This window comes from Fundulus heteroclitus, chromosome 5, assembly GCF_011125445.2.
Source record: "Fundulus heteroclitus isolate FHET01 chromosome 5, MU-UCD_Fhet_4.1, whole genome shotgun sequence".
NCBI classification, from domain to species: Eukaryota; Metazoa; Chordata; class Actinopteri; order Cyprinodontiformes; family Fundulidae; genus Fundulus; species Fundulus heteroclitus.
Genome location: NC_046365.1, coordinates 42,858,835 through 42,881,302, shown reverse-complemented (window position 1 = coordinate 42,881,302; position 22,468 = coordinate 42,858,835). Strand labels below are relative to the sequence as shown.

Below are 22,468 nucleotides of genomic sequence, written 5' to 3'. Positions count from 1 at the left end.
ATGGTCCGTGGTCTACTGGAAAGATTTGGCTAATGGAGATGGAAATGTTTTATTTTTATTAGGGTAAAATTATTTCAGACAGCTTAAGATCTTACAACTGAAAATGTTGGGTTAAACACAATGTATTCACGTTTTAATAACCACACTTTCTATTTAATTTCATAGTAAATATGATCACATCTGTCTGAGGACTTTAACCCAGAAGCAAACTTTTGTGCATTTAAAGCTGTTTTTTCCAAATCATTTAGTAAAAGTAGCTAAATACAGCAAATGTTTTCAAATAAATATTGACCCAAATCCTGGTCTCATAAGGCTGGAGCAAAAATAATAATTCAGTCTTTTGTTTTTCAGTCGAGTCTAACAGGTGACCATCTTTTAATAAAGCAAAGGTGTTTTTAACTTTGGATCTACAGGGATTTAACATGCAAACTAATCTGAATAATTAGTTTAATTAAAGTTATCATATTTTGTAAAGCAAATAAAGAAAAATCACATTATTTTTGGGTTCTTTTTTTTTTTTTATCGTTATCCATTTTTTTTTGGCCCTCAAGTACTTTTGACTTGAGAATTTCGGCCCATGTGCCAAAAAGTTTGGACACCCTGCTCTAAATGATAGAAATCGACCCAAAAACAACCAAAAGCTTGTTCTGGTCCAAATCAGTGGAATCCCAGGAGGTCGGCTCCAGTTCCAGCTGTTCATAGGTCAGAGGAACCGGGTCAGAGGAACCGGGTCAGAGGGAGTTATTACAGCTTTAGGGAGCACCGGGTCACAGCGCTCACGTTTTACATCAGTTCTAAGCTCTTTAAACGTTTTACATCAGTTCTAAGCCCTTTAAACGTTTTATACGGGACGGTTCTGAACGCAGACCAGCTCTTGGTGCAGTGAGGACGTGTTGGCGGGCCGCTGAGCCTCAGCGTCTCCACGGGTCGCCTACGGCCCGGCTGTCATTACCCGATAATGGAGTTCTGTCCTGGATCGCCTTTATTTAGCTGCTCCCTTTCTTTTAGCTCCTGACCCAAATTCACAGACTGCAGGATAAACTCGACTGAAAGAGCAGGTCTGGGTCGCATTCTGGACTTTCTGTCTGTAATAGTGTTAAAAAGCATCTAAAGGGAAATGCAGGTTTGTTATAAATTAAGGAATTTAATGAGTTTAAAACAGCAGCTGCAGTGAGACGTTCAGCCTGCAGGGGGCGTTGTTCTTCAGCTGGAAGAATATGCAGTTAAATAAGAAAAACGACTCTGGTTTAAAAGCTTAAAGTTCTAGGAGGTGCTGAGCTGATTTATTTTACTTTTACTGGTTTATTTTCAGGTTATTTAGAGTTTTTCTCCAGGTTTTCTGTTTTTCCGTCCAGGTGAGGACGCTCTGGTGCTGCAGATGTTATCGGAGAACCCTAACCATGTTCTGCCTCTGTTTCTGCAGCCTGGAGCCGTTCTCACACGCTGACTCCGGGGAACGTGGAACCCGCCTGCAGGAAGCCTTAAAGAGAAACTTTATCCAGAAGCTGGATGCAAACATGTGAGGATGAGGAAGAACTCCAGGATCTTCCTCTGAAATGAAAGTTTAGAGGATTAAAAGCATCAAAGTTGTAGAAAGTTCTACCGACCAGATTTCCTTGGTTCCAAACCTGGAGATGAGCGTTTTAAAGCCGCCAGAGAACTTCTCTGTGAGGAAGACGAGCAGCTGCGGGATGAAGCTCCCTCTTCATCGTTCAGGAGACCACAACGGGAACGCGTTCCCCGTCTCCTCCTCTTCCTCCTCCGCCTCCTCCTGCCTGGGGGAGTCGTCCCCGGAGTCGCTGCGCAGCCTGAGCAGCCTGAGTGGGGGGGGGACGGACTCCCCGCTGGAGGACGACGTCCTGGAGGTCAGGCTGGTGACCGCCGTGGTGCCGGGGACGGACAGCGGGGACGTGGTGCTGTCCACATGGCCCCCGCAGGAGGAGGAGGAGGAGCAGGAGGAGGAGGAAGAGGAGGAGGAAGAGGAGGAGGAGGAGGATTCTTCGGCAGGAAGGTTCCCAGCGGACGTGTCGGTCTCGGTTTACCTGGACGCCATCAGCGGCGATCACCACCAGGACACCTGGAGCGACAGCCTGTCCCTGAATGCCGACCACGGACGCCGTTACCAGGATGTGACCAGCGTGGACTCAGACACCACCGAGATCCCTGATGATGAAGATGATGATGAGGAGGAAGAGGCTGTGTTTGTGTCTGTGAGCTCAGACGTGTGTGTGACGCTCGCCCAGGTGAGTCCAGGTGAGTCTGGTCCAGGCGGCGGCCTCCTGAAGGACGGGACGGCGTCCTCCACCGGCCCAGAAGACGCTCCGGCGGCTCAAACGTCCCGCCTGGAAGCAAAGAACGTTCACAGAACCGCAGCCAGAACCGGACCACAGAACGCGTCTCCGTCTAAAACGGCGCCGCAGGTACGTGTGAGATTTTCCCGTCAGGTCGTCCAGGTGTGTCTCTCTGGTGAAACTCTGCGTCTCCTCAGCAGAAGAAGCCGGCGGCGCCGAGGCGAGCCGCTGACGGCGGGAGGAGGACTCCAGCAGGTCCGGTTAAGGTGGCCGTGGTTCTGAGACCCAGCGGAGGACGGCGGGCCGGCGCCAAAGCCCACCACAAGGTGGCGCCGCCCTCCACCTGGGCTCAGCCAGCGCTTACCTGCCCTGTGGGCCCCCAGGTGGTCAGAGACCCGGAGGCTCCTGGGACGGAGGTCCAGGTTCTGCTGGATGCTGCGGACAGAAGAGGTCCGTCAGCGCCGAGGGAGAAGGAGCTGATGAGCCCAGAACCTGTGGCAGAACCTGCTGAGGAGAAGCGAGGAGCTGCCAGCAAGGTGAGTGGAAACTAAACACACCTGAGGACCAGCAGGGAGAGGAACGTTAGCCGCCGTAGCTCACAGGAGTCCAGACTGTGGATCTGGACTTTGACTAGGCCATCCTGGAGATCTGCTGCTGTGGTCATCGCTCTGTTGATGACCCTGATTGGTCCAAACCTCTCTGGCCCAGATGGACTCAGTGACCGCTGGGTGTTCTGGTCCTGATGCTGCAGAACCAGCCCAGATCTCCAGACCTGACTGCTGGTCTGAGGAGCCGGTTCTGATCTCCTCCACCATGGTTCCTTCATCATGGTTCCATCATGGTTCCTCCATCATGGTTCCTCCACCATGGTTCCTTCATGGTTCCTCCACCATGGTTCCTTCATGGTTCCTCCATCATGGTTCCTCCACCATGGTTCCTTCATGGTTCCACCATCATGGTTCCTCCATCATGGTTCCTCCATCATGGTTCTGTCCACCATGGTTCCTCCATCATGGTTCCTCCACCATGGTTCCTCCATCATGGTTCTGTCCACCATGGTTCCTCCACCATGGTTCCTCCACCATGGTTCCTCCACCATGGTTCCTCCATCATGGTTCCTCCACCATGGTTCCTCCATCATGGTTCCTCCACCATGGTTCCTCCACCATGGTTCCTCTAACTGAGGCCTGTAGAGCTCTGAGCCTGGCCTGGACCTGCTGGACGTTGTTCTCCTGGTTTATGGGGATCTATATGTCAGTAGAAGTCCCTTTATGATCTTTTTATCTGGATTATTGGTTTCCAGACCTCATGGAAGCTTTATTGTGAAACCCTCCAGAGATCCTGAAGCTCCTCTTCATCAGCGTTCTCACCTGGTGACGTTTCCAGGAGCTTGGAGCTTAACGCGGCGGTCCATCCCAGCGCAGCAGCAGCTGTGGGGCACTAGGACCTGCAGGTCTGAGGGAACATCAGGCTTCAACCCTCAGAGGCGTGGAGCCGGGCTGAATGAGGAAGAGGAGCAGGAGGCGTGCTCAGGCTGAGCTCCATGGAGCCAGGAGCAGCTCCAGACCTGCCTCAGCGCATTCCTGCCTCAGGGCTGTGAATCACTCAGGTACCAGAACCCTGGATCTACCAGAACCCTGGATCTACCAGAACCCTGGATCTATCAGAACTCTGGATCTATCAGAACCCTGACTCCTCTCCTCCCAGCAGCAGCGCTGGACGTGGTCCTGATCAGCAGCTGTCCAGATGTTTGGCTTTAAGCTGCATGTTCTTAACATGTGGAGGACCAATCAGACGTCTGGGATCAGTGCGTGTAGCTCAGATATCTGCAGCACGTGAGGCGGCGCCGTCCGTCGCTCTGAGCCTCGGGGCGGCGTGCCGGTTCTGGACGCTGCGCTAATCTGAGGCGCCGGTCCAGAGGAGGGATCGTAGTCCTGACTCCTCCACATCTGGACCGCCTCAGACGCCAGAGCTGCAGACTGTGTGTTTATAGGGGGGGGGGGGACACAGCAGCAGCTTCTTCCTCCCAGTCCTCCTCCTCCTCCTCCTCCTCAGCCTCTCCTCGGCGGGGAATGGCTGAGGCGGCGGTGCCGCTGGCCTGGAGCGCCTTCACTAAACATCCGCTCTTCCTGCAGAGACTCTCCTCCAGGCCGGGACCCGGGGCCCGGCAGGAGGCCCGGCAGGAGGCCCGGCAGGAGGCCCGGCAGGAGGCCCGGCCCGCCAGGACCGAGAGGAGACCGGCGCCGCCTACAGGCTCTGAGCCGCGACCTCCAGCCGGCCAGAACCAGAACCAGGGTGAGTCCGCATGCAGCCGGGTGAGTGTGTGAGGGTTTGAATCCCGGCCCGACCCGACCCGAGGTTCTGCTCCTCCAGCTGGGTGGAGGAGCAGCCGGGTCCATTTCGCCGGGTCCATTTCTTCCCAGCTGAGCCGGGTCGGTCCGCTCGGTACCGGGTCGGTCCGCTCGGTACCGGGTCGAGCTGTTCTGCCTGTTGGTCCGTTTTCCTGCAGCTTAAATGCTGCTCCGCTGCTGTTTTTGTCTAAATGAGAGAAAAAGTTTAACATCTGCATTATAGACCATAAGTCTATGATGCAGATGTTAAATAAACTTATAAATAAACAGGAAGGCTTCATTAATTGGTTACTTTCCAAATTCCTTTTAGTAATGTGAATTTTTATAATTTCACATTCTATCACATTTAATGGATTTTATTCTGAATATTTTGGGTTTCGTGTCTTCTGATTTTTATTTTTATTTATTTTTTTCATGAATGTAAAATGATTTCTGGGACTAAACTTCCTACCAGACCAGGAAATGACCCGGATGTTAAACTACCGGGTCACCAGAATGAAATAAACCTGACGGCTTACAGAACCGGCACCATGACGTCTTTATGGATCTGGTGATTCTGGACCCGCTCTGCAGAACCGACCCACTTTTCTCTGGAACATTTCCAGCATTTTCAGTTCAAAAGGTCCAAATAAGTCCGAAGTCTTTGGGCTGAACCTGTCGGGTTCCCTCACTCGGGTCCGGACCTCTGTGAACTGGATCTGAACGCGTTTGGAACATGCGGTTCTGCTGGGTTCTGCTGCTCTTACCGGTCCGGTCCAGTTTAAACGGTTCTGTTTGTGTGTCAGCAGAGGGCAGATGTGATTCTGGTAACTCGGACTAACCCAACCCAGCTGCTCTCCTCTGAACCCAAACAGAACCAGATGTTTCCTGCCGGCGCTGAAACCAACATGCGGCTCTTCTCTGGTTACCTGCCAGTGTTTAATGTTCTGTTTGTTCCCAAAGTCCAGATAAAGTTCTGGATTACTGAAGCAGAATCCCCTCAATCAGCCCATCAGAACTTTTATGGTTCTGGTCTGTTTCTGCTTTGTTGCTCTAGCAGTGAGAACTTTGCAGTAAGTTTTATTTTAGTGTTTTTTTGTTTCTTGGTACGCTGTAGCTCTTCTTCTTTGGTTTTGAGCTTTTATTTTCTCTGATGTATTTTCAGTTTCATTATTTTTTGCCTTTGTTGTGTCTGTTGAGCTTATTTCTCAAACCTTTTTGCTGCAGAACCAAACGTCCCGTCTCTAAACGTTCTGCTGGTTATTTCTGCAGATGTGACTCCCACCCAGTAAACGTTCCTTTTTAAACGTTTTCCCTCCACAGCCGTCTTTTCTGAGCGTGTCCTGCTCCCTGCTCTGGGCCAGGAGACAGGAGGCCTCTGTGGCTCTGAGGCTCTTTGGAAAGAATGCGTGAATCAGTCTGCAGAAATGACGCGTTCACATTTCCTTCAGTGTCGAGCGTCAGACAGACCAAGCAGGCGGGCTCTGAAACAATCCTGTCCCTGTTGCTTTCCCGGCTGTAATTTAACTTTATATTTAACGCCGCTCCCCTCTGAAGCCAGAACCGCCCCAAACATCCGCCTTTTCCCCGAAAACAATAAACTGCTGCCTCACACTGCAAAAAGTAAGATGAAATGAGTTTATTTGTCTTTGACTTGAGCAGAAATATAATGTTATCTGCCAAAGGAATGAGATTTTTGCACTTAAAATAGGAACAATTCATCTCCATCTTATTTCAAGTGCATTATATCTAATGATCTTATTTTAGGGGTAAACATACTCATTCCACTGGCAGATAAGATTATTTTCCTGCTCAAGTCAAGGACAAAAACACCCATTTTAAAAAACATTTGACTTAGTTTAGTTCCCTTTCTGAAATGTAACCCACAGTTTGGTCATTTCAACAAGTCGGATGCTGAGAAAGAACAGAGGAACTCTTTTGTTTTCTGTTGGTATTTTAATTCAGAAAATGGACGGAAACCAGGATCCATGGAAGATTTCAATTCAATTCAATTTTATTTATATAGCGCCAAATCATGAAACATGTCATCTCAAGGCACTTTACAAAGTCAAGTTCAATCATATTATACAGATTGGGTCAGATTATACAGATTGGTCAAAAATGTCCTATATAAGGAAACCAGTTGATTGCATCAAAGTCCCGACAAGCAGCATTCACTCCTGGGGAACCGTAGAGCCACAGGAAGAGTCATCTGCATTGTACATGGCTTTGCTGCAATCCCTCATACTGAGCAAGCATGAAGCGACAGTGGGAAGAAAAACCACCCATTAACGGGGAAAAAAAAACCTCCGGCAGAACCGGGCTCAGTATGAACGGTCATCTGCCTCGACCGACTGGGGTTACAGAAGACAGAACAGAGACACAACAAGAGAAACAAAAAAGCACAGAAGCACACATTGATCTAGTAATCTGTTCTACATTAGATGGTAGTAGTGGGTGAGCCGTCTTCTCTGGATGATGTCACAGTTAACAGAACGCCAGACCAGGTGTACCTACTATGAAGAGAAAAGAGAGAGAACAGAAAGTTAAAGCAGAAATGTCAACACATAATGCATAATTGAAGAACAGTAGAACTCAATATAGTGAGAAAATTAGATCCTGATATACTCCAGTAACCTAAGCCTATAGCAGTAAAACTATAAAGGTAGCTGAGAGTAACATGAGTCACTAGTTATAATTTTTGTCAAAAAGAAAAGTTTTAAGCCTAGTCTTAAAAGTAGACAGGGTGTCTGCCTCACGGACCAAAACTGGGAGTTGGTTCCACAGGAGAGGAGCCTGATAGCTAAAGGATCTGCCTCCCATTCTACTTTTAGAGACTCTAGGAACCACCAGCAGACCTGCGGTCTGAGAGCGAAGTGCTCTGTTAGGAACATACGGGGTAATCAGAGCTCTGATATATGATGGAGCTTGATTATTAAGGGCTTTATACGTTAGAAGAAGAATTTTAAGTTCTATTCTTGATTTAACAGGAAGCCAATGAAGGGAAGCTAAAATTGGAGAAATATGATCCCTCTTGTTGATTTTCATCAGAACTCTTGCTGCAGCATTTTGGATCAGCTGAAGGCTTTGAACTGCATTTTGTGGACTTCCTGATAGTAAAGAATTACAATAGTCCAGCCTTGAAGTAACAAATGCATGGACTAGTTTTTCAGCATCACTCCTGGACAGAATGTTTCTAATTTTGGCGATATTCCGGAGGTGAAAAAAGGAAACTCTGGAAACCTGTTTAATATGGGATTTAAATGACATGTCTTGGTCAAAAATAACACCAAGATTTTTTACTTTATTACCAGAGGCCAGATTAATGCCACCCAGATTAAGTGATTGGTTAAGAAGTTTATTTTTTGAGGACTCTGGCCCAAAGATTAAAACTTCGGTCTTGTCAGAATTTAGATGCAGGAAATTTAAAGTCATCCAGCTTTTGATGTCATCAAGACATGACTGCAGTCGAAGTAATTGATTGGATTCATCAGGATTTATGGATAAATATAGCTGAGTATCATCAGCATAACAGTGGAAATTAATCCCATGCTGTCTGATAATTTTGCCTATCGGAAGCATATATATAGTAAAGAGAATTGGTCCAAGGACTGAACCCTGTGGTACTCCACAGGTGACCCTAGAGTTTGAGGAAGATTTATTATTAACATGAACAAACTGGAATCTGTCCGACAGATAAGATTTAAACCAGCCTAATGCTTTCCCCTTAATCCCTACAGTATGTTCAAGTCTTTGTAGGAGAATATTGTGATCAACTGTATCAAACGCAGCACTGAGATCTAACAGGACAAGTATAGACACAAGTCCATTATCTGAGGCCATGAGAATATCATTAGTGACCTTCACCAGAGCTGTTTCAGTGCTATGATGAGCTCTGAAGCCTGACTGAAACTCCTCAAGTAGGTCATTACTTTGTAAATGTTCACAAAGTTGATTAGCAACTACTTTCTCAAGAATTTTAGATAAGAAAAGAAGATTAGATATAGGTCTGTAATTTACTAACTCATCTTGATCAAGAGAAGGTTTCTTAAGTAAAGGTTTAATAACAGCTACTTTCAAAACATGTGGTACATATCCATTTACTAAGGATAGATTAATCATGTCTAAAATAGTACCACTGATCAAAGGGAATATGTCCTTAAACAACTTGGTTGGGATTGGGTCTAACATACAGGTAGAAGGTTTAGATGAAGCTAAAATTTTAGATAGCTCAGAAAGCTCTACTGCTTCTAAACAGTTCAAACACTGCGCAGGTTCTAAGGATTCCTCCAATGCTGCCTCACTTACTGAGGATGAGGTAATCATGTTTGGGAGGATGCCAATTATTTTATTTTTAATGGCATCAATTTTATTTATGAAGAATCCCATAAAATCATTACTACTAAGAGCTAAGGGAATGGATGGATCAACAGAGCTGTGGCTCTGGGTAAGTTTGGCAACTGTACTAAAGAGAAATCTAGGATTATTTTTATTCTCTTCAATTAATGATGAAAAATATGCTGCTCTAACTCTGCGGAGGGTCTTGTTATACAACAATAGTCTGTCCCTCCAGATTAAGTAGGATTCCTCTTGGTGTGTAGAGCGCCATTTTCTCTCCAATTTCCTAACATTGTGCTTCAAGGAACGCAGCTCTGAATTAAACCATGGAGCCAGCTTCCTGTGAATAATCACCTTCTTTTTCAAGGGAGCTACATTGTCTAATGCAGAACGCAATGAGGAAGTCACATTGTTAGCAAAGGTATCGATTTGTGAATGGGAAGAAACAGCAATGCTGCCATCTACAGGGCATTTCTGCAATACTGAGGATATTAAGAAGGGGACAGACTCTTTAAGTTTTGATACAGCATTATCCGATAAAAATCTACTATAATGGAACCCTCTTTTGGGGGTGGAGAATTCAGTTAGATTAAACTCAAATGTTATTAAAAAATGATCAGACAGGACAGGGTTGTGAGAGAATACTGTTAATTCTTCACAATCAATGCCATATGTCAGAACATGGTCTAAAGTATGGAGCCAAGAGTGCGTCGGTTCATGCACATTTTGAGCAAAACCAATTGAATCTAGGATAGTTTTAAAGGCTACACTAAGGTTATCACATTCAGTGTCAACATGGATGTTAAAATCACCCACTATAATAACCTTATCAGTATTTAACACCAAATCAGATAAGAAATCTGACAACTCATCCAAAAACTGAGTGTAAGGGCCTGGTGGACGATACAAAACAACAAACAGAAGAGGTTTTATTGCTTTGCAGTTTGGATGAGGGAAACTGAGGGTTAAATGTTCAAAAGAACTGTAATTATTAGTTGGCCTGGGACTAATTAATAAATCAGACTGAAAGATAGTTGCCACTCCTCCTCCTCTTCCCACAGATCTGGGAATGTGGAAATTTGAATAACTGGAGGGGGTTGACTCATTTATACTAACGTAGTCCTCTTGTAGCCAGGTTTCTGTGAGACAAAACAAATCAATCTGATTATCAGAAATCAATTCATTAACTAACAAAGTCTTTGGAGGGAGAGACCTTATATTTAATAGACCACATTTTATTATTTTATTTTTAGGTTCAAGGTGAACCATATTGATTTTTATTAGGTTTTTATGATTTGTTCCTTTTAGATCAGTTTTTGATCTGTTAAGTTTTGGTCGTGGGAAAGACACTGTCTCAATAGGGTAATGGGTGGGTAACAGTACAGAAGCTGCAGAGAGGTGTGTTAAACTACAGCTCTGCTTCCTGGTCTGGACCCTGGGTTGTCAGCATTTAGGAGAACTAATAAATCCGGCCAGATTTCTAGAAAGAAGAGCAGCACCCTCCAAAGTAGGATGGATGCCGTCTCTCCGGATCAGACCAGGTTTTCCCCAGAAAGTTCTGAGATGTTCAGAGAAGCTCGACTTTAACGAATGTAAACTGAATAAAAACAGTTTCTCAGAATAAACTGGGATGATTTTGGGATATTTCCATTTCTACAGAGTCAAATATGATTAAACGATTGAAGGATTTAGAGGAATGTGTGGGAAGCTGATCTCAGACCCCCCCACCTCACCAGCGGCTGATAGAACCGCAGCGATGAAGGACACTTTAAGACGCGTCTACAGGAAGAACACTCGACCACCTGAGAGTCTTCATGTCCTCAGCAGGACTGGGAACATAAAAACGTCACGGAAACATTAAATGGACATTAAATCCATCCATTAATGAATTAGAAAGTTAATCTGTTGTAATATCTGAAACTTTAGCTGCAGCGTCTTCATACAGCGATGCTGCTGCTGAAGCTTCAGATGATGGCAGACTTGTTTGCACCAGTTTGTTGCTGTTTTTCGTAAAGTCGGCTCGTTTTCTTTGCTTCCCAGGTATTCCCAAACCTCGAGCATCGGCAATCGCCCACAGTCCCACTGCGTCCGTTCCCAAACCGACGTCCAATCAGCAGCCTGCATCAGGGTCAGCAGGGCGACAACCCACACCCCCCGCCTCCAAGCTTCCTGTTAAAGGCGTAGCAGCCAGCCTGAGCTGCTCATCGCTGGGGAGCAACGAGAACAATGCAGCCAACGGCAAAGGTGAGGATCAACGGTTTCCCTCTTTACTTCCTGTCCTCCTCTGGACTCCCTGTTTCTGTCTCCATTTAAAACACCATCAGCTGCTGAGAACAAGTTGTGGATCTGTCGGCCTGTCGCATACATGCACTGTGTTTCCATGTCTGAAAAATCCCACAGATGATAGAAGATTTTAGCTCCAACAAGGTGATTCCAAAAGAAATATGTTGGAAACTTGGTGCACAGCAGATGATCAGCTGGAGGAAGATGCTTCTCTCTTTAACTGACCATTGTTTCAGTTTTGTTCCTAATTTACAACTTTTTACAGGAAAATATGAGCAGTAGTTTATAGTTTATATATCGAGTTCTTTTATATCCACCAACTGATTAAAGGCATATATAAGTGTACAATCACAACAATTATTAGAATAATCCAAGATGACTAAAGTTATGGTTGATTTAATCTAGATAAATTCATCTATAAATCACCAGAGGTAGGTAAAGTAAGATAAGCTAAGGTAATTTAGAAATTAAGGTAGGACAAAATAAGGCACGACAGGCTAAACTAACCAAACTTAGATTTGCCAAGTGTCTCTTGAAAAAAGAACTGACTGATATTTAGAAACAAAAATATGTGCCTAATTCAGGTATGAGTCAAATGTTTACAAAATCATTTCACACACAGAAGAAAAGGCAAAAAAGAATAATCATGTCAATACGCTTCCTGAAGATAAACTTGAGTTAAGATGAGTAAAAAGGAAGGGTGAGCTAATGATGAGCTATGGTAAGCTAAGATAAGCTAAAGGGAAGCTAAGGGCTAAGCTAAGGGCGAGCTAATGATGAGCTATGGTAAGCTAAGGGCTAAGCTAAGGGCTAAGCTAAGGGTGAGCTAATGATGAGCTATGGTAAGCTAAGATAAGCTAAGGGGGAGCTAAGGGCTAAGATAAGGGTGAGCTAAGATAAGCTAAGGCCAGCTAAACTAACTATAGCTAAATAGTAGACTAAGACAAAGCTAAAATAACCTAAAAAGGGCTAAGCTAAGGTATGCTAAGAAATAGCTTGTCCTTAATGTGCTTCCAGGTCTGATCTAGCAAGTTTTTTTTATGCTGATTTAGAAAGGAAAGATAATTTTTTTAGAAGGATATTGACAAGAAGTGAAATCTGATCCCAGCACAAAAATATGAAACAAGGCATTTAGATTTTGGAGTGAAAAGTCTCACTTATGATGATGAAATGAGTGTTTTTGTTTTTTGTGGGAATGAATGTGTACATGTGAGGTGAGGTGGGCTCTGAGCCCCGTCCTGCTAACAGGGTGATGGACATGTTTTATTTAGTTTAGCTGAGTTTATATGCATCATCTGGACGAGAGCTCTCTTCACACATCCCTGATGGTGGGATTGGGTTGTCATAGAAACCGTATGAGGCGGCTAGTTTCCATGGTGACAGAGCAGTGTAGGTGTTGGAACACCTACGCACAGGTGGACGGACGAAGCCGTTCATCAGTGATTAACTGCTCTCAGTCAGATGGTGTTTGTTCATGTAGGGTTCTGGTTCTGGTTCTGGTTCTGTGGTGAGATTTCACTTCAAGATGGATTATCCACCTCAGACGCAACATCCCTCCGTCCAGGTGGAGAGGAGAGACGGCGTTGTGTGGAAATGTGATCAGACGTGTTGATAACTTGTTTCAGCTCTGCAGCCGGATGTCTGAAAAACTTTATTCCGAATTCAAACATCCTGGAGATTTAAAATCAAAACTTCTACTGAAGTGAAACTTCTTGGTTTGAAATGGATCTAAAACGATCTGCTGGTTCTGAAGCCGACGCCACGGTTCTGTTCATGATTTCTGAAACATGCAGCAAATAATCCGTCTTTTATTCTGTTATCCAGAATTTAGTGAATTTCTCCATTGTGAGATCAATAAAGACTATCTTATCTTTTTTTTAACAACGACTGGAAGAAGATGCCGGTTGACCTGCAGGGAAACTTTGTTCTGCTGAATAAATCAAACGTTTTAACCCTAAAGCGTTCATTCTTCTCCTCCAGCCTCTCCTGGAGCTCCGTCTCCCACCGGGTCCAGGCCCGACGAGTCGACCCGCAGAGGAGCTCCACCTTCAGGCAGCCAGAGCCCCACAGAGCCGCCCGCCTCCGGCATCTCCGGCCCCGCCCACTGCAGCAGCGCCGCGGCTGCTGGCGGGAGGAGCAGGGCGCCGGTTCTGCAGGCCAGGACGTCTACTCCAGGTGAAGATCCTCGTTGGGTCGCACCAGCTGCTTCAGTCATCTTTTAAAGCGGTTCTGATCGGCAGCGGACCGGGCCGTCTCTGCAGGGGGCTGGAGGTTCTGAACCTCCGGGTTTTCTGGGTCTCTAAAAGTCCCGGCTGTGCAGAGAGAAGAGACGGTCTTTGACGTCTCCTGCGTTCCATCCACAGGTCTGAAGGTCCGAGTCGGCACCAACCAGAACCAGAACGGCACCAGGGCGCCTGCTGGCCAACCGTTGGCCAGGCCGACTCCCACCAGGCTGCAGAGGAGCGGCTCGGCCCGGCCCGGTCGACTGAACGGCTCAGGTGAGCTGCTACCTGACCGGGTTCCTCCGGTTCTCAGCCAGAAAGAAAAGCTGCAGTTCACTGCTGGATTTCAGGCTCTGAATAAACATTTAATGTTTAGAACTTTGCTCTTTGTTCTCAGATTCAGAATTATTAATATTTACTGCCTGAACAGCTCTAATACTGGGAGTTAACTGTGAGCATTTTCATCCTGCCATGAACTACATCTATAAACCATCTATGAGCGAATATAAAGACCAACCAGTCAGTCACTGCCTGGCTCAGCCTGGCAGCATCAATAGGTTTTATTCTAATTAAAAACAAAGTTTTATAAACCCGTAAATAAGACATGAATTCCAGCATTAAAGGGGCATATCCTGCTAAATCCACTTTTTTTGCCCTTAAATCCATGTTGTGTCCTTGGAGTCTCTGGGAGAGCAGAAAGGTGAATGTAGTTTCTGCTGGAGACGCGTCGATATATTTAGATTTTAGTTGAGTTTTTTTTTTTTTTAAAAACAAGCACATCATAGTATTTGCTGCAGAGCCGCTAAACAGGGTCATGGACTCCCATCTTACCGTATTCCTCGTACTATAAGGCGCACGTTAAATCCTTAAATCTTCTCAAAAATTGATGGTGCGCCTTAAATATGATCACCGTTGTTCTTACTGACAGATTTCATGTGGTACAAAGGCCAAAGCTGAAAGTGGACGGTGTAATGGATAATGAATCCAGCAACCAGACTGCAAAGATGGCCGAATGGGGTGTGCAGCGCATCCTTTAGATTTAAAGAGACGGCACCAAAACGAGTTGCTGTCAGACGCAGTTTAGATCAGAACACCAAAGTGTTGCAGTTCTGCTTTATATCGACAACAACCGGATGATTTAAATGTGAAAGGAAGGCAATAAAAAACGTGACGTGAAAGTTTTGATGAGACAGAAACCGGCATCTCTGCCTGAAGATCTGAGCGGGAAAGGTTTGAAATGTAAAGTGAGAAGTTCTGCAGCAGTGCTGGGTCGTGGTTCCGCTCAGAGAGCCGACTACTGGGTCACTTTCTCACCCCGACCCACATTTGGTAGAGAATCCTTTAAAACTGGTATTGGATCCGAGCCTGACTGGTTCTGGTCCAGAAGGTGCAGCAGAATATTTTGGTGTCCACATCTGGATTTGGATCCACAGAGATGCTGCTGTGGTGTTTGTGGTGGGGACGCAGAACCGGGTGGTCCAACTACAGAAGGACGTGTCCCATCACGACCAGAACCGATTTAGTACAATTATGGTCTAGTTGGGGTTGATTGAGTTCTTGTAAAGAATCTTATTGTCCCAATAACGCAGAAATAAGGATAGAAATAATGAAGATGATGTTTTACTGTTGTATAGAACGTAGTGGGATGAAAGGTGAAAAACTCTTTTTAAATGTTTCTCATGTTTGTTCTGGTGAGAAGCTGAGCCCAGAACATGATGTAACTCAGTGGCAGGGACCTGTTGCCCCGCGGCAGTCTGGGTCCTTCAGAACAGCTTTTATGGGTCGCCTTGTATGTTTTAATTATTCTAGATGACGTCCGTCCAGCATTTGGTGTCAGTTGAGTTGTTTTTAAATGGATTATAATTATAGTTGGCTTAGAAACTCAAGCCAACTTGAATTATTGTGTTAAACTGCAAAGAAAGTTTTTGTTTTTTTAGCTAAATGTTGAATGAGAACTGTAGAAAATCTGTTGGATAAATTTTTTTCATAATTGTGAAATATGGGAGAGAAAATGGAAAACATTGTCTCTAAAAGTCTGAAGTCTGTTGTCTAATAAAGTTTTGGGCTAATCTGTATTAATTATGTTAATCTGGATCGGTTCTGGTCCAGAGTGGCTGTGACTGAGCAGCTTTGCAGCATAAAACCAGCAGACTGGTCATCATCCTCCTGTTTCTCTGTAATAATGCAGCTTAACACCTTCTTTGAATCTTAACTGAACCGCATTTGGATCTCAGCAATATTTCCGCGGGTTGCAACCAGGAAAGCCCAATTTGACCCGGTTAATTACTGGACTGACAGCTGATGGACAGAACCGTTAAATATTTTAAATAAATATTATAATTTATAATAAATAATATAATTCAGGGCCTGAGGTTGCAGCCTCCTCCCCGGTCCGGGTGTTCTCCTCTGGGCCGGGCCGCCTGCCTGCTACCCTCTCTGGCGGGGCCCGGCGGTCCCGTTTGGGCCTGCGGGGGCCCCGGCTCGCAGACTCGCTGTCACCCTCTTGACGGCACACATGGTTCTGATTGGACCCGCCGAGCTCTGACAGCGGTTTGCAGAATGGACTTTAAAGGCTCGCTGTGGCTTTCTGGAGCTCTTTGTCTCCATTGATGTTGAATTTATTGACGGCGTGAAGCACAAAGCTCAGGGTTTATTATCCATCTTTTTCTTTTCATCTCTTTTTCTCGTTTATTTCACTGCACATTTATTAAGCTGGAAACGAACTAAAAACATGCATCAATGCAGTAAGAGTTTATAAAACTTTGTGGTGTATTTGCCTCCTGCAGCCAGCTGGGGGCGCTGGTTTGCAGCAGGGAATGTGAGGTTAGCTGATTATGGTCTGGTGTGATCAGAGCTTATTCTTCTACATGTTTAGACGCTGCTAACAGGACTTCTTATGGGCCTTTTTTCTACCAAGACCAGAGTTGTTGCACCACTTTGCAGCTTTTGTATCTGAAATTAAACCATTAAAGTCATACACATCTGGAGGGAAACCCAGAAACGCTCCTATGACACTCCAGCTCGTCCTGAGTGACCCTAAGGAGTTGCCTACATTAAAAAGTAAAGCGTGATGCACAGAGTTGTGGGCTCTGATCCGAGGCCTTCAGTGAGTTCTGGTTCTGTACCAGGATCTTCTGCCGGTGGGATGTGCCTTCAAAACCTGCAAACAAACAAGGAAGTTGACTTCAGAAATATTTTAGATAAATGTTTGTCTGGTATACATGGCTTGATGAAGAGGAACACATGACTGGATCGGTACCAATCAGCCTGGTCTGGATCTGGGTGCAGCGTGCAGTGTCCTGGATGGAGGGAAGGTCCGCCCTGATGATTCCCTCTGCAGCCCTGATTGGTCGATGCGGTTTGGACCGGTCCTGTTCTGTGGCTGATCTGAACCCCCCAGTGATGGAGGAACACAGACTGGATGATGGTGGTGGAGCAGATGACCAGCAGCTCCTGGGGAAGGCTGGACTTCTTGAGTTGCTGCAGGAGGTCCAGTCTCTGGTGGGCCTTCTTCAGAACCGGGTCTGTGTGTGAGGACCGGCTCAGGTCCAGAGAGAAGCTGGTTCCTAGGAACCGGAAGTTATAGCAGCTAGCATTAGCTCATGTCCTCCAGGAGCTTTACAGACCTTTATGTGTTGCTCTCAAATAGCACGGCGTTAGCTTAGCATGTAGCTCTGCTCAGCATGTAGCTCTGCTTAGCATGTAGCTCTGCTCAGCATGTAGCTCTGCTTAGCATGTAGCTCTGCTCAGCATGTAGCTCTGCTTAGCATGTAGCTTTTCTCAGCATGTAGCTCTACTTAGCATGTAACTCTGCTCAGCATGTAGCTTTTCTTAGCATGTAGCTCTGCTTAGCATGTAGCTCTGCTTAGCATGTAGCTCTTTTTAGCATGTACCTTTTCTTGGCATGTAGCTCTGCTTAGCATGTAGCTTTTCTTAGCATGTAGCTCTGCTTAGCATGTAGCTCTGCTTAGCATGTAGCTCTTTTTAGCATGTACCTTTTCTTAGCATGTAGCTCTGCTTGGCATGTAGCTTTTCTTGTCTGTCTGCCTGGGAAAGTTCGTCCCAACAACGTTTTTGTGTTTGTCTCGTCCACAAAGACGGCCTCATGTTTCCTTCTAGCTTTTCTCCACATGTTGGCAGACTTTAAGACTTCCAGCAGCAGCTCTGTGTTTGGGTCAGATGAGCAGCTGCAGGGAGGAGACAGGTGTGAGAGAGAAGAGGAGAGGGCCGAGGACTCAGCCCTGGGGGGCGCCGGTGCTGATGGTTCTAATGCAGGACAAGAAGAAGAAATCCTGTCATTGCAACTGGACCTTCCATCAAACTTAGTTTTCAGCGTTTAACCCAGTGGGCTGCCAACACTAGGTGGCGCCCGGTCAGCTATCTTGGCCTGAGGGTCTTGCTCAGGGGTCCAGGGCGGCAGTATGGTACCGGGTACTTGCAGCTTCCTCAGAGCGAGCTGCTCTGACCACCAGGCCACCTCTACCAGGAAGCTGGTGATGCACCGACAGGTGGAGGATGATAGGTATACAGTTGAAACATCAGTCCGTCTCTCCATCAGCTCCTTCACCGTCCATCATCACGTCCGTCCCTGCAGGATTTACTCCCACTCTGTCCTGCAGTAGTGGAGCTGTAGCGGCGTCTCTGGGTTCTCCTCTGTACTGCTGTCATCAGTTTGATTTATCTGCAGCTCTTTAAATGGAGGCAGAGTGGAGCATCGGGGAGGAGGGAGATTACTCCCATCCCCCCCCCCCTCGGTCTGTTTGCTCGGCAGCAGAGGAAGAGGAGGAGGAGGAAGAGGAGGAGGAGGAGGAGGAGGAGGAGGAGGAAGAGGAGGAGGAGGAGGAGGAGGAGGAGGAGGAGGAGGAGGAGGAGGAGGAAGAGGAGGAAGAGGAGGAGGAGGAGGAGGAGGAGGAGGAGGAGGAGGAGGAGGTGTCTTTGTGTGAACGAGGGACCAAACGCCGGTGTTCAGCAGAGGAAGACGCTGCTGTTTTTGTATCTGACCGTGCAGATGGAATACTAATCGTCGCTGGCAGAGAGGATTTCCTCTCCTCTCTCCGTTCTCACACTCTAATACCTCGCCCTGTTGTCCTCCATCGCTCTCTCTCTCTCTCTCTCTCTCTCCCTCGCTCTCTCTCGTCTCCGCTGATGTTACGCCACCTGAACGCAGAGGAAACAGACTATTTTTGGCGCCATTTTCTTCTCCTGTGGGTTGTGCGACAGAAACGAGCTGCTCGTACGTTTGGATTTTCCTGTTTTTCTGTGGATTTGATGCAGAGCAGCTGAAGGATTAACACAATCTCCTCTTTCCTCTTTGCGTTTTAATTCCTTGATGAATCTCTGAATCTGAGCGGGAAAAAAAATCTGCCTTTAAAACTCAAGATTCAGCTTTTGGATCCACGTGGCGCAGATCCACTGACTGCCTGTTCAGATCTTTGTTTCCAGCCAGCGTTATTGGCTGAAGGACTTTTTAATCTTCTGAGGCGCTCTCAGAACGTCATCCAGGCTAAAATCCTCAGCTTGATTCGGTCTGAAGACCTGCAGGAGCAGCGATGTTATGGTCTCCCAGACTCTCGCTGTCCAACTTCCACGTGAAGCTGACGGCTAAGGGACTCTTCCGAAACCTTCAGCTGCTGCCGGGATGCAGGAAAAACACGGTGGTGTTCCACGCAGGTCTGGACCCGTCCTCTCCGTCATTCCCTCCATCGTCCAACCATCTCAGCTCCTCCATCTCTCTACCTGATCTACAGCATTCGTCACATTCCTGAGACATTTCTTTACTCTGAAACTCCAGTTTGTCCCAATTTCTCCCAGTGTCCCAGTTATCCAAGTTTGTCCCATTTTGTCTCTTTTTCCCAGTTTGTCCCATTTTGTCCAAGGTTGTCTCAGTTTTGTCTGTTTGTCCCAATTGTCTCAGATTATCCCAATCTGTCCCATATTGTCCCAGTTTGGCTCAAATTGTCCCGTTTGTCCCAGGTTGTCTCAGATTATCCCAATCTGTCCCATGTTGTCCCATTTTGTCCCAGTTTGTCCCCCCTCGTGGTTCCACTCACAGCCAGATACAAAGCATCCATCATGGCTGGGCGGGGCTCAAACTGCCACACCCAACGCCTCAAACTGAGTTGATCTGATAAATTTGAAAACCTTTAACGTCTCGTTCATCAGGACGCGTCCAGGAAGTCCCTGATGCATCTCATCTTCATCATGAATCAACCATCCTCTTCCTCCTCTGGTCCCTGGTGGTTAATTTTCCTTTAATTTACGTTTTTTGACCTTTTTTTAGTTTTAGTCCTGAGATCTTAAACGTAACCCTTCCTCACCTCCTCCTCCTCCTCCTCCTCCTCCTCCTCCTCCTCTGCGAGGCCTCGGCAGCCATTGTTGCCTCTCTCTGTTTCCAGTATTGCACGTCTCTTCCCTTTAGAGACGGCTGTCAGCTGTATTAACAAACCAGCGTGGATGTGTGCGTGGAGGCTTTCTGCACGAGTGCCTCTGCGGCGGCGTGATGAATAAACATGGCCGCCGGCTGCTTTCAGTGCTGAACAGAAACATGAGCTGGAAACAGGCGAGGACGCGGCCGGCCTCTGGATTATTCAGGACGCGTTCTGTCCTCTAAGACGCTGCGTCTCTGTGTTAACCTCCTGAAATGCAGAAACGTGAAGAAATTGAATTGTTTGCAACTTTAAGCAGGTTATTTCCATTCAGCTGTCACTGGGTTCATCAGTTTATTCTAAATTTGTCATAAAGATTAAAACAAACATGGCAGCTGCAGAAATCAGTGAAAGGCGGTTCTTCTTCCTGACCGAGGCTGAGGTGTATTTAGCAGTTTGGGGCCATTTTCAGGAGTTTTCTGCTCTAAACTTTGAGTGAATGACCTCTTTAGAGACCAAATAAACATTTTTACAGCATGCAGCGTTGGAGCCTTTAATAATGAAGAGCTACTCTGGTTGGATACTATCATAATCAGCTGGACACTGACCAATCAGACTGCAGCTTATTATTGATGCATCGCTAACGATGTTTTGAACAGAAATGCTTCTGATCAGTGCCGCTGATGTTCTGATCTGCATAAACGGAGCAACTCGCAGGTCAACTTTACTTTTTCTTTTATTAATGGAACCTCTAAGGTGTAGAGACGTGTTTCATGTGTGGAAATGGCCTCAGATAATTTCTTTGTGTGTTTTCAAGCACAGCTTTGTTGTCGGCCAGCACACTTGAACCCCACGTAGATCAATACAGGACTGTCTCAGAAAATTAGAATATTGTGATAAAGTTTTTTTATTTTGTGTAATGCAATTAAAAAACATGAAATGTCATATATTCTGGATTCATTACAAATCAACTGAAATATCGCAAGCCTTTTATTGTTTTAATATCGCTGATTATGGCTTACAGCTGAAGAAACCCAAATATCCTATCTCAAAATATTAGAATATGGTGAAAAAGTATACTAGTAGGCTATTCAACTAATCACTTGAATCGTCTAATTAACTGGAAACACTGCAGGGTTTCCTGAGCCTTGAAAAACACTCAGCTTGGTTCAGTAAACTAAATCACAAGTATGGTAGTGGTTAAGAGACGACATCAGATTCTCCCAGTAACTGGTGTACTGACCATGGCATTACTGTCCTTGATTGGCCTGCCAATTCCCCTGACCTGAACCCCATAGAGAATTTGTGGGCTATTGTGAAGAAGAAGCTGAAAGACACCAGAGCCAACAATGCAAATGAGCTAAAGGCCGCTATTGAAGCATCCTGGGCATCCATAACACCTCAGCAATGCCACAGGCTGATTGCCTCCATGCCACGCCGCATTCATGCACTAATCTGTGCAAAACGATTCCCAACCAAGTACTGAGTGCATTAATGCACATTTTCAAATGTTTGATTTTGTTTTGCTGTTATAATTTTTTTTTTTACTTGGTCTGAGGAAATATTCTAATATTTTGAGATAGGATTTTTGAGTTTTCTTCAGCTGTACGCCATAATCAGCGATATTAAAACAATAAAAGGCTTGCGATATTTCAGTTGATTTGTAATGAATCCAGAATGTATGACATTTCATGTTTTTTTTATTGCATTACAGAAAATAAAGAACTTTATCACAATATTCTAATTTTCTGAGACAGTCCTGTACATTATCAGTAAGTAGATCAATAGATGCTTCCAACTCTAAAAAGTTAAAGATAAAAACTCCAGCCTATTTACTGAACAATGAGATAATATGCAACGTGCATGAAGGTGCAGCAGCATCTTAAAGCAGCTGAGGCGTGTGCATGTTTACTGTGTAAAGGATTCATAATCGGATCAGAACCATCAGCGTGATGTAAACAGTTGATTCTGTTGGGAACAGCAGAGATAATTTAGTCCGGCAGCAGCTGGGAGGAAGGACCTGTGGAAACGCTGCTTAGAGCATCTGGGATGCAGCAGTCTGTCCCTGAAGCAGCTCTGCAGCAGCTCCATGCATGGAGGGAGACTTTGTCCCTCAGTGGTTCTCCTCCAGTCCTCCTGTCTCCTGCTCTGGGTCCAGAGGACGTCCCAGAACAGAACCGCTCCTCCTGATGAGTTTATCAGCCGCTTCCTCTCAGCTGCAGATCAGCTGCTGCTCCACCAGACCAGAGAAGATAGCTGATGCCTCCAGAGCTAAAGGTCTGGAGAACGTAGCAGATGCTGATGCCTCCACAACATGGACAACTATTGGATGCATGAATGGTTTAATCTGCAGCCAGCAGAGGGCAGCAGTGGCTGCACCACGCCGGTATGGCGTTGGCGTTTCTACGGTGGAGCGGTGAGTTCAGGTCAGCAGAGACGGTGTTGGCGTGCATGTTGGGGTTAACCCGGTGGTTCTGTGGTATCACAGGGTTTACGGTCCATGACGGCGGTTCAGGCGTTTAATTTTACGTTTCAGCCTGCAGATGTCAGTGTATCTGATGGATTGGACCTTTAAGTCTAACTGGGTCGGTGCTGAACGTTAAAACAGAGGTTGATGCAGAATGTTCTCTGCTTTAACA

General features: G+C 46.0%; 1 protein-coding gene across 6 annotated transcripts in view; it reads left to right on the top strand.

Annotated features, from left to right (window-relative positions):
* LOC110366940 (microtubule-associated tumor suppressor 1 homolog) overlaps positions 1–22,468 on the top strand; it is a 51,517-nt gene that overhangs the window by 9,820 nt on the left and 19,229 nt on the right. For 2 of the 6 annotated variants that reach the window (XM_036137638.1, XM_036137637.1), the window contains exons 2-9: positions 1,424–1,949; positions 1,980–2,420; positions 2,489–2,827; positions 4,427–4,586; positions 5,097–5,101; positions 10,999–11,203; positions 13,223–13,417; positions 13,606–13,740. In XM_036137638.1, the coding sequence (XP_035993531.1) occupies positions 1,635–1,949; positions 1,980–2,420; positions 2,489–2,827; positions 4,427–4,586; positions 5,097–5,101; positions 10,999–11,203; positions 13,223–13,417; positions 13,606–13,740 (1,795 nt within the window). In that variant the 5' untranslated portion in view covers positions 1,424–1,634. The remainder of the gene's footprint in view (positions 1–1,423; positions 1,950–1,979; positions 2,421–2,488; positions 2,828–4,426; positions 4,587–5,096; positions 5,102–10,998; positions 11,204–13,222; positions 13,418–13,605; positions 13,741–22,468) is intronic. The other 4 variants (XM_036137641.1, XM_036137640.1, XM_036137642.1 and 1 more) reach the window with 4 other exon arrangements.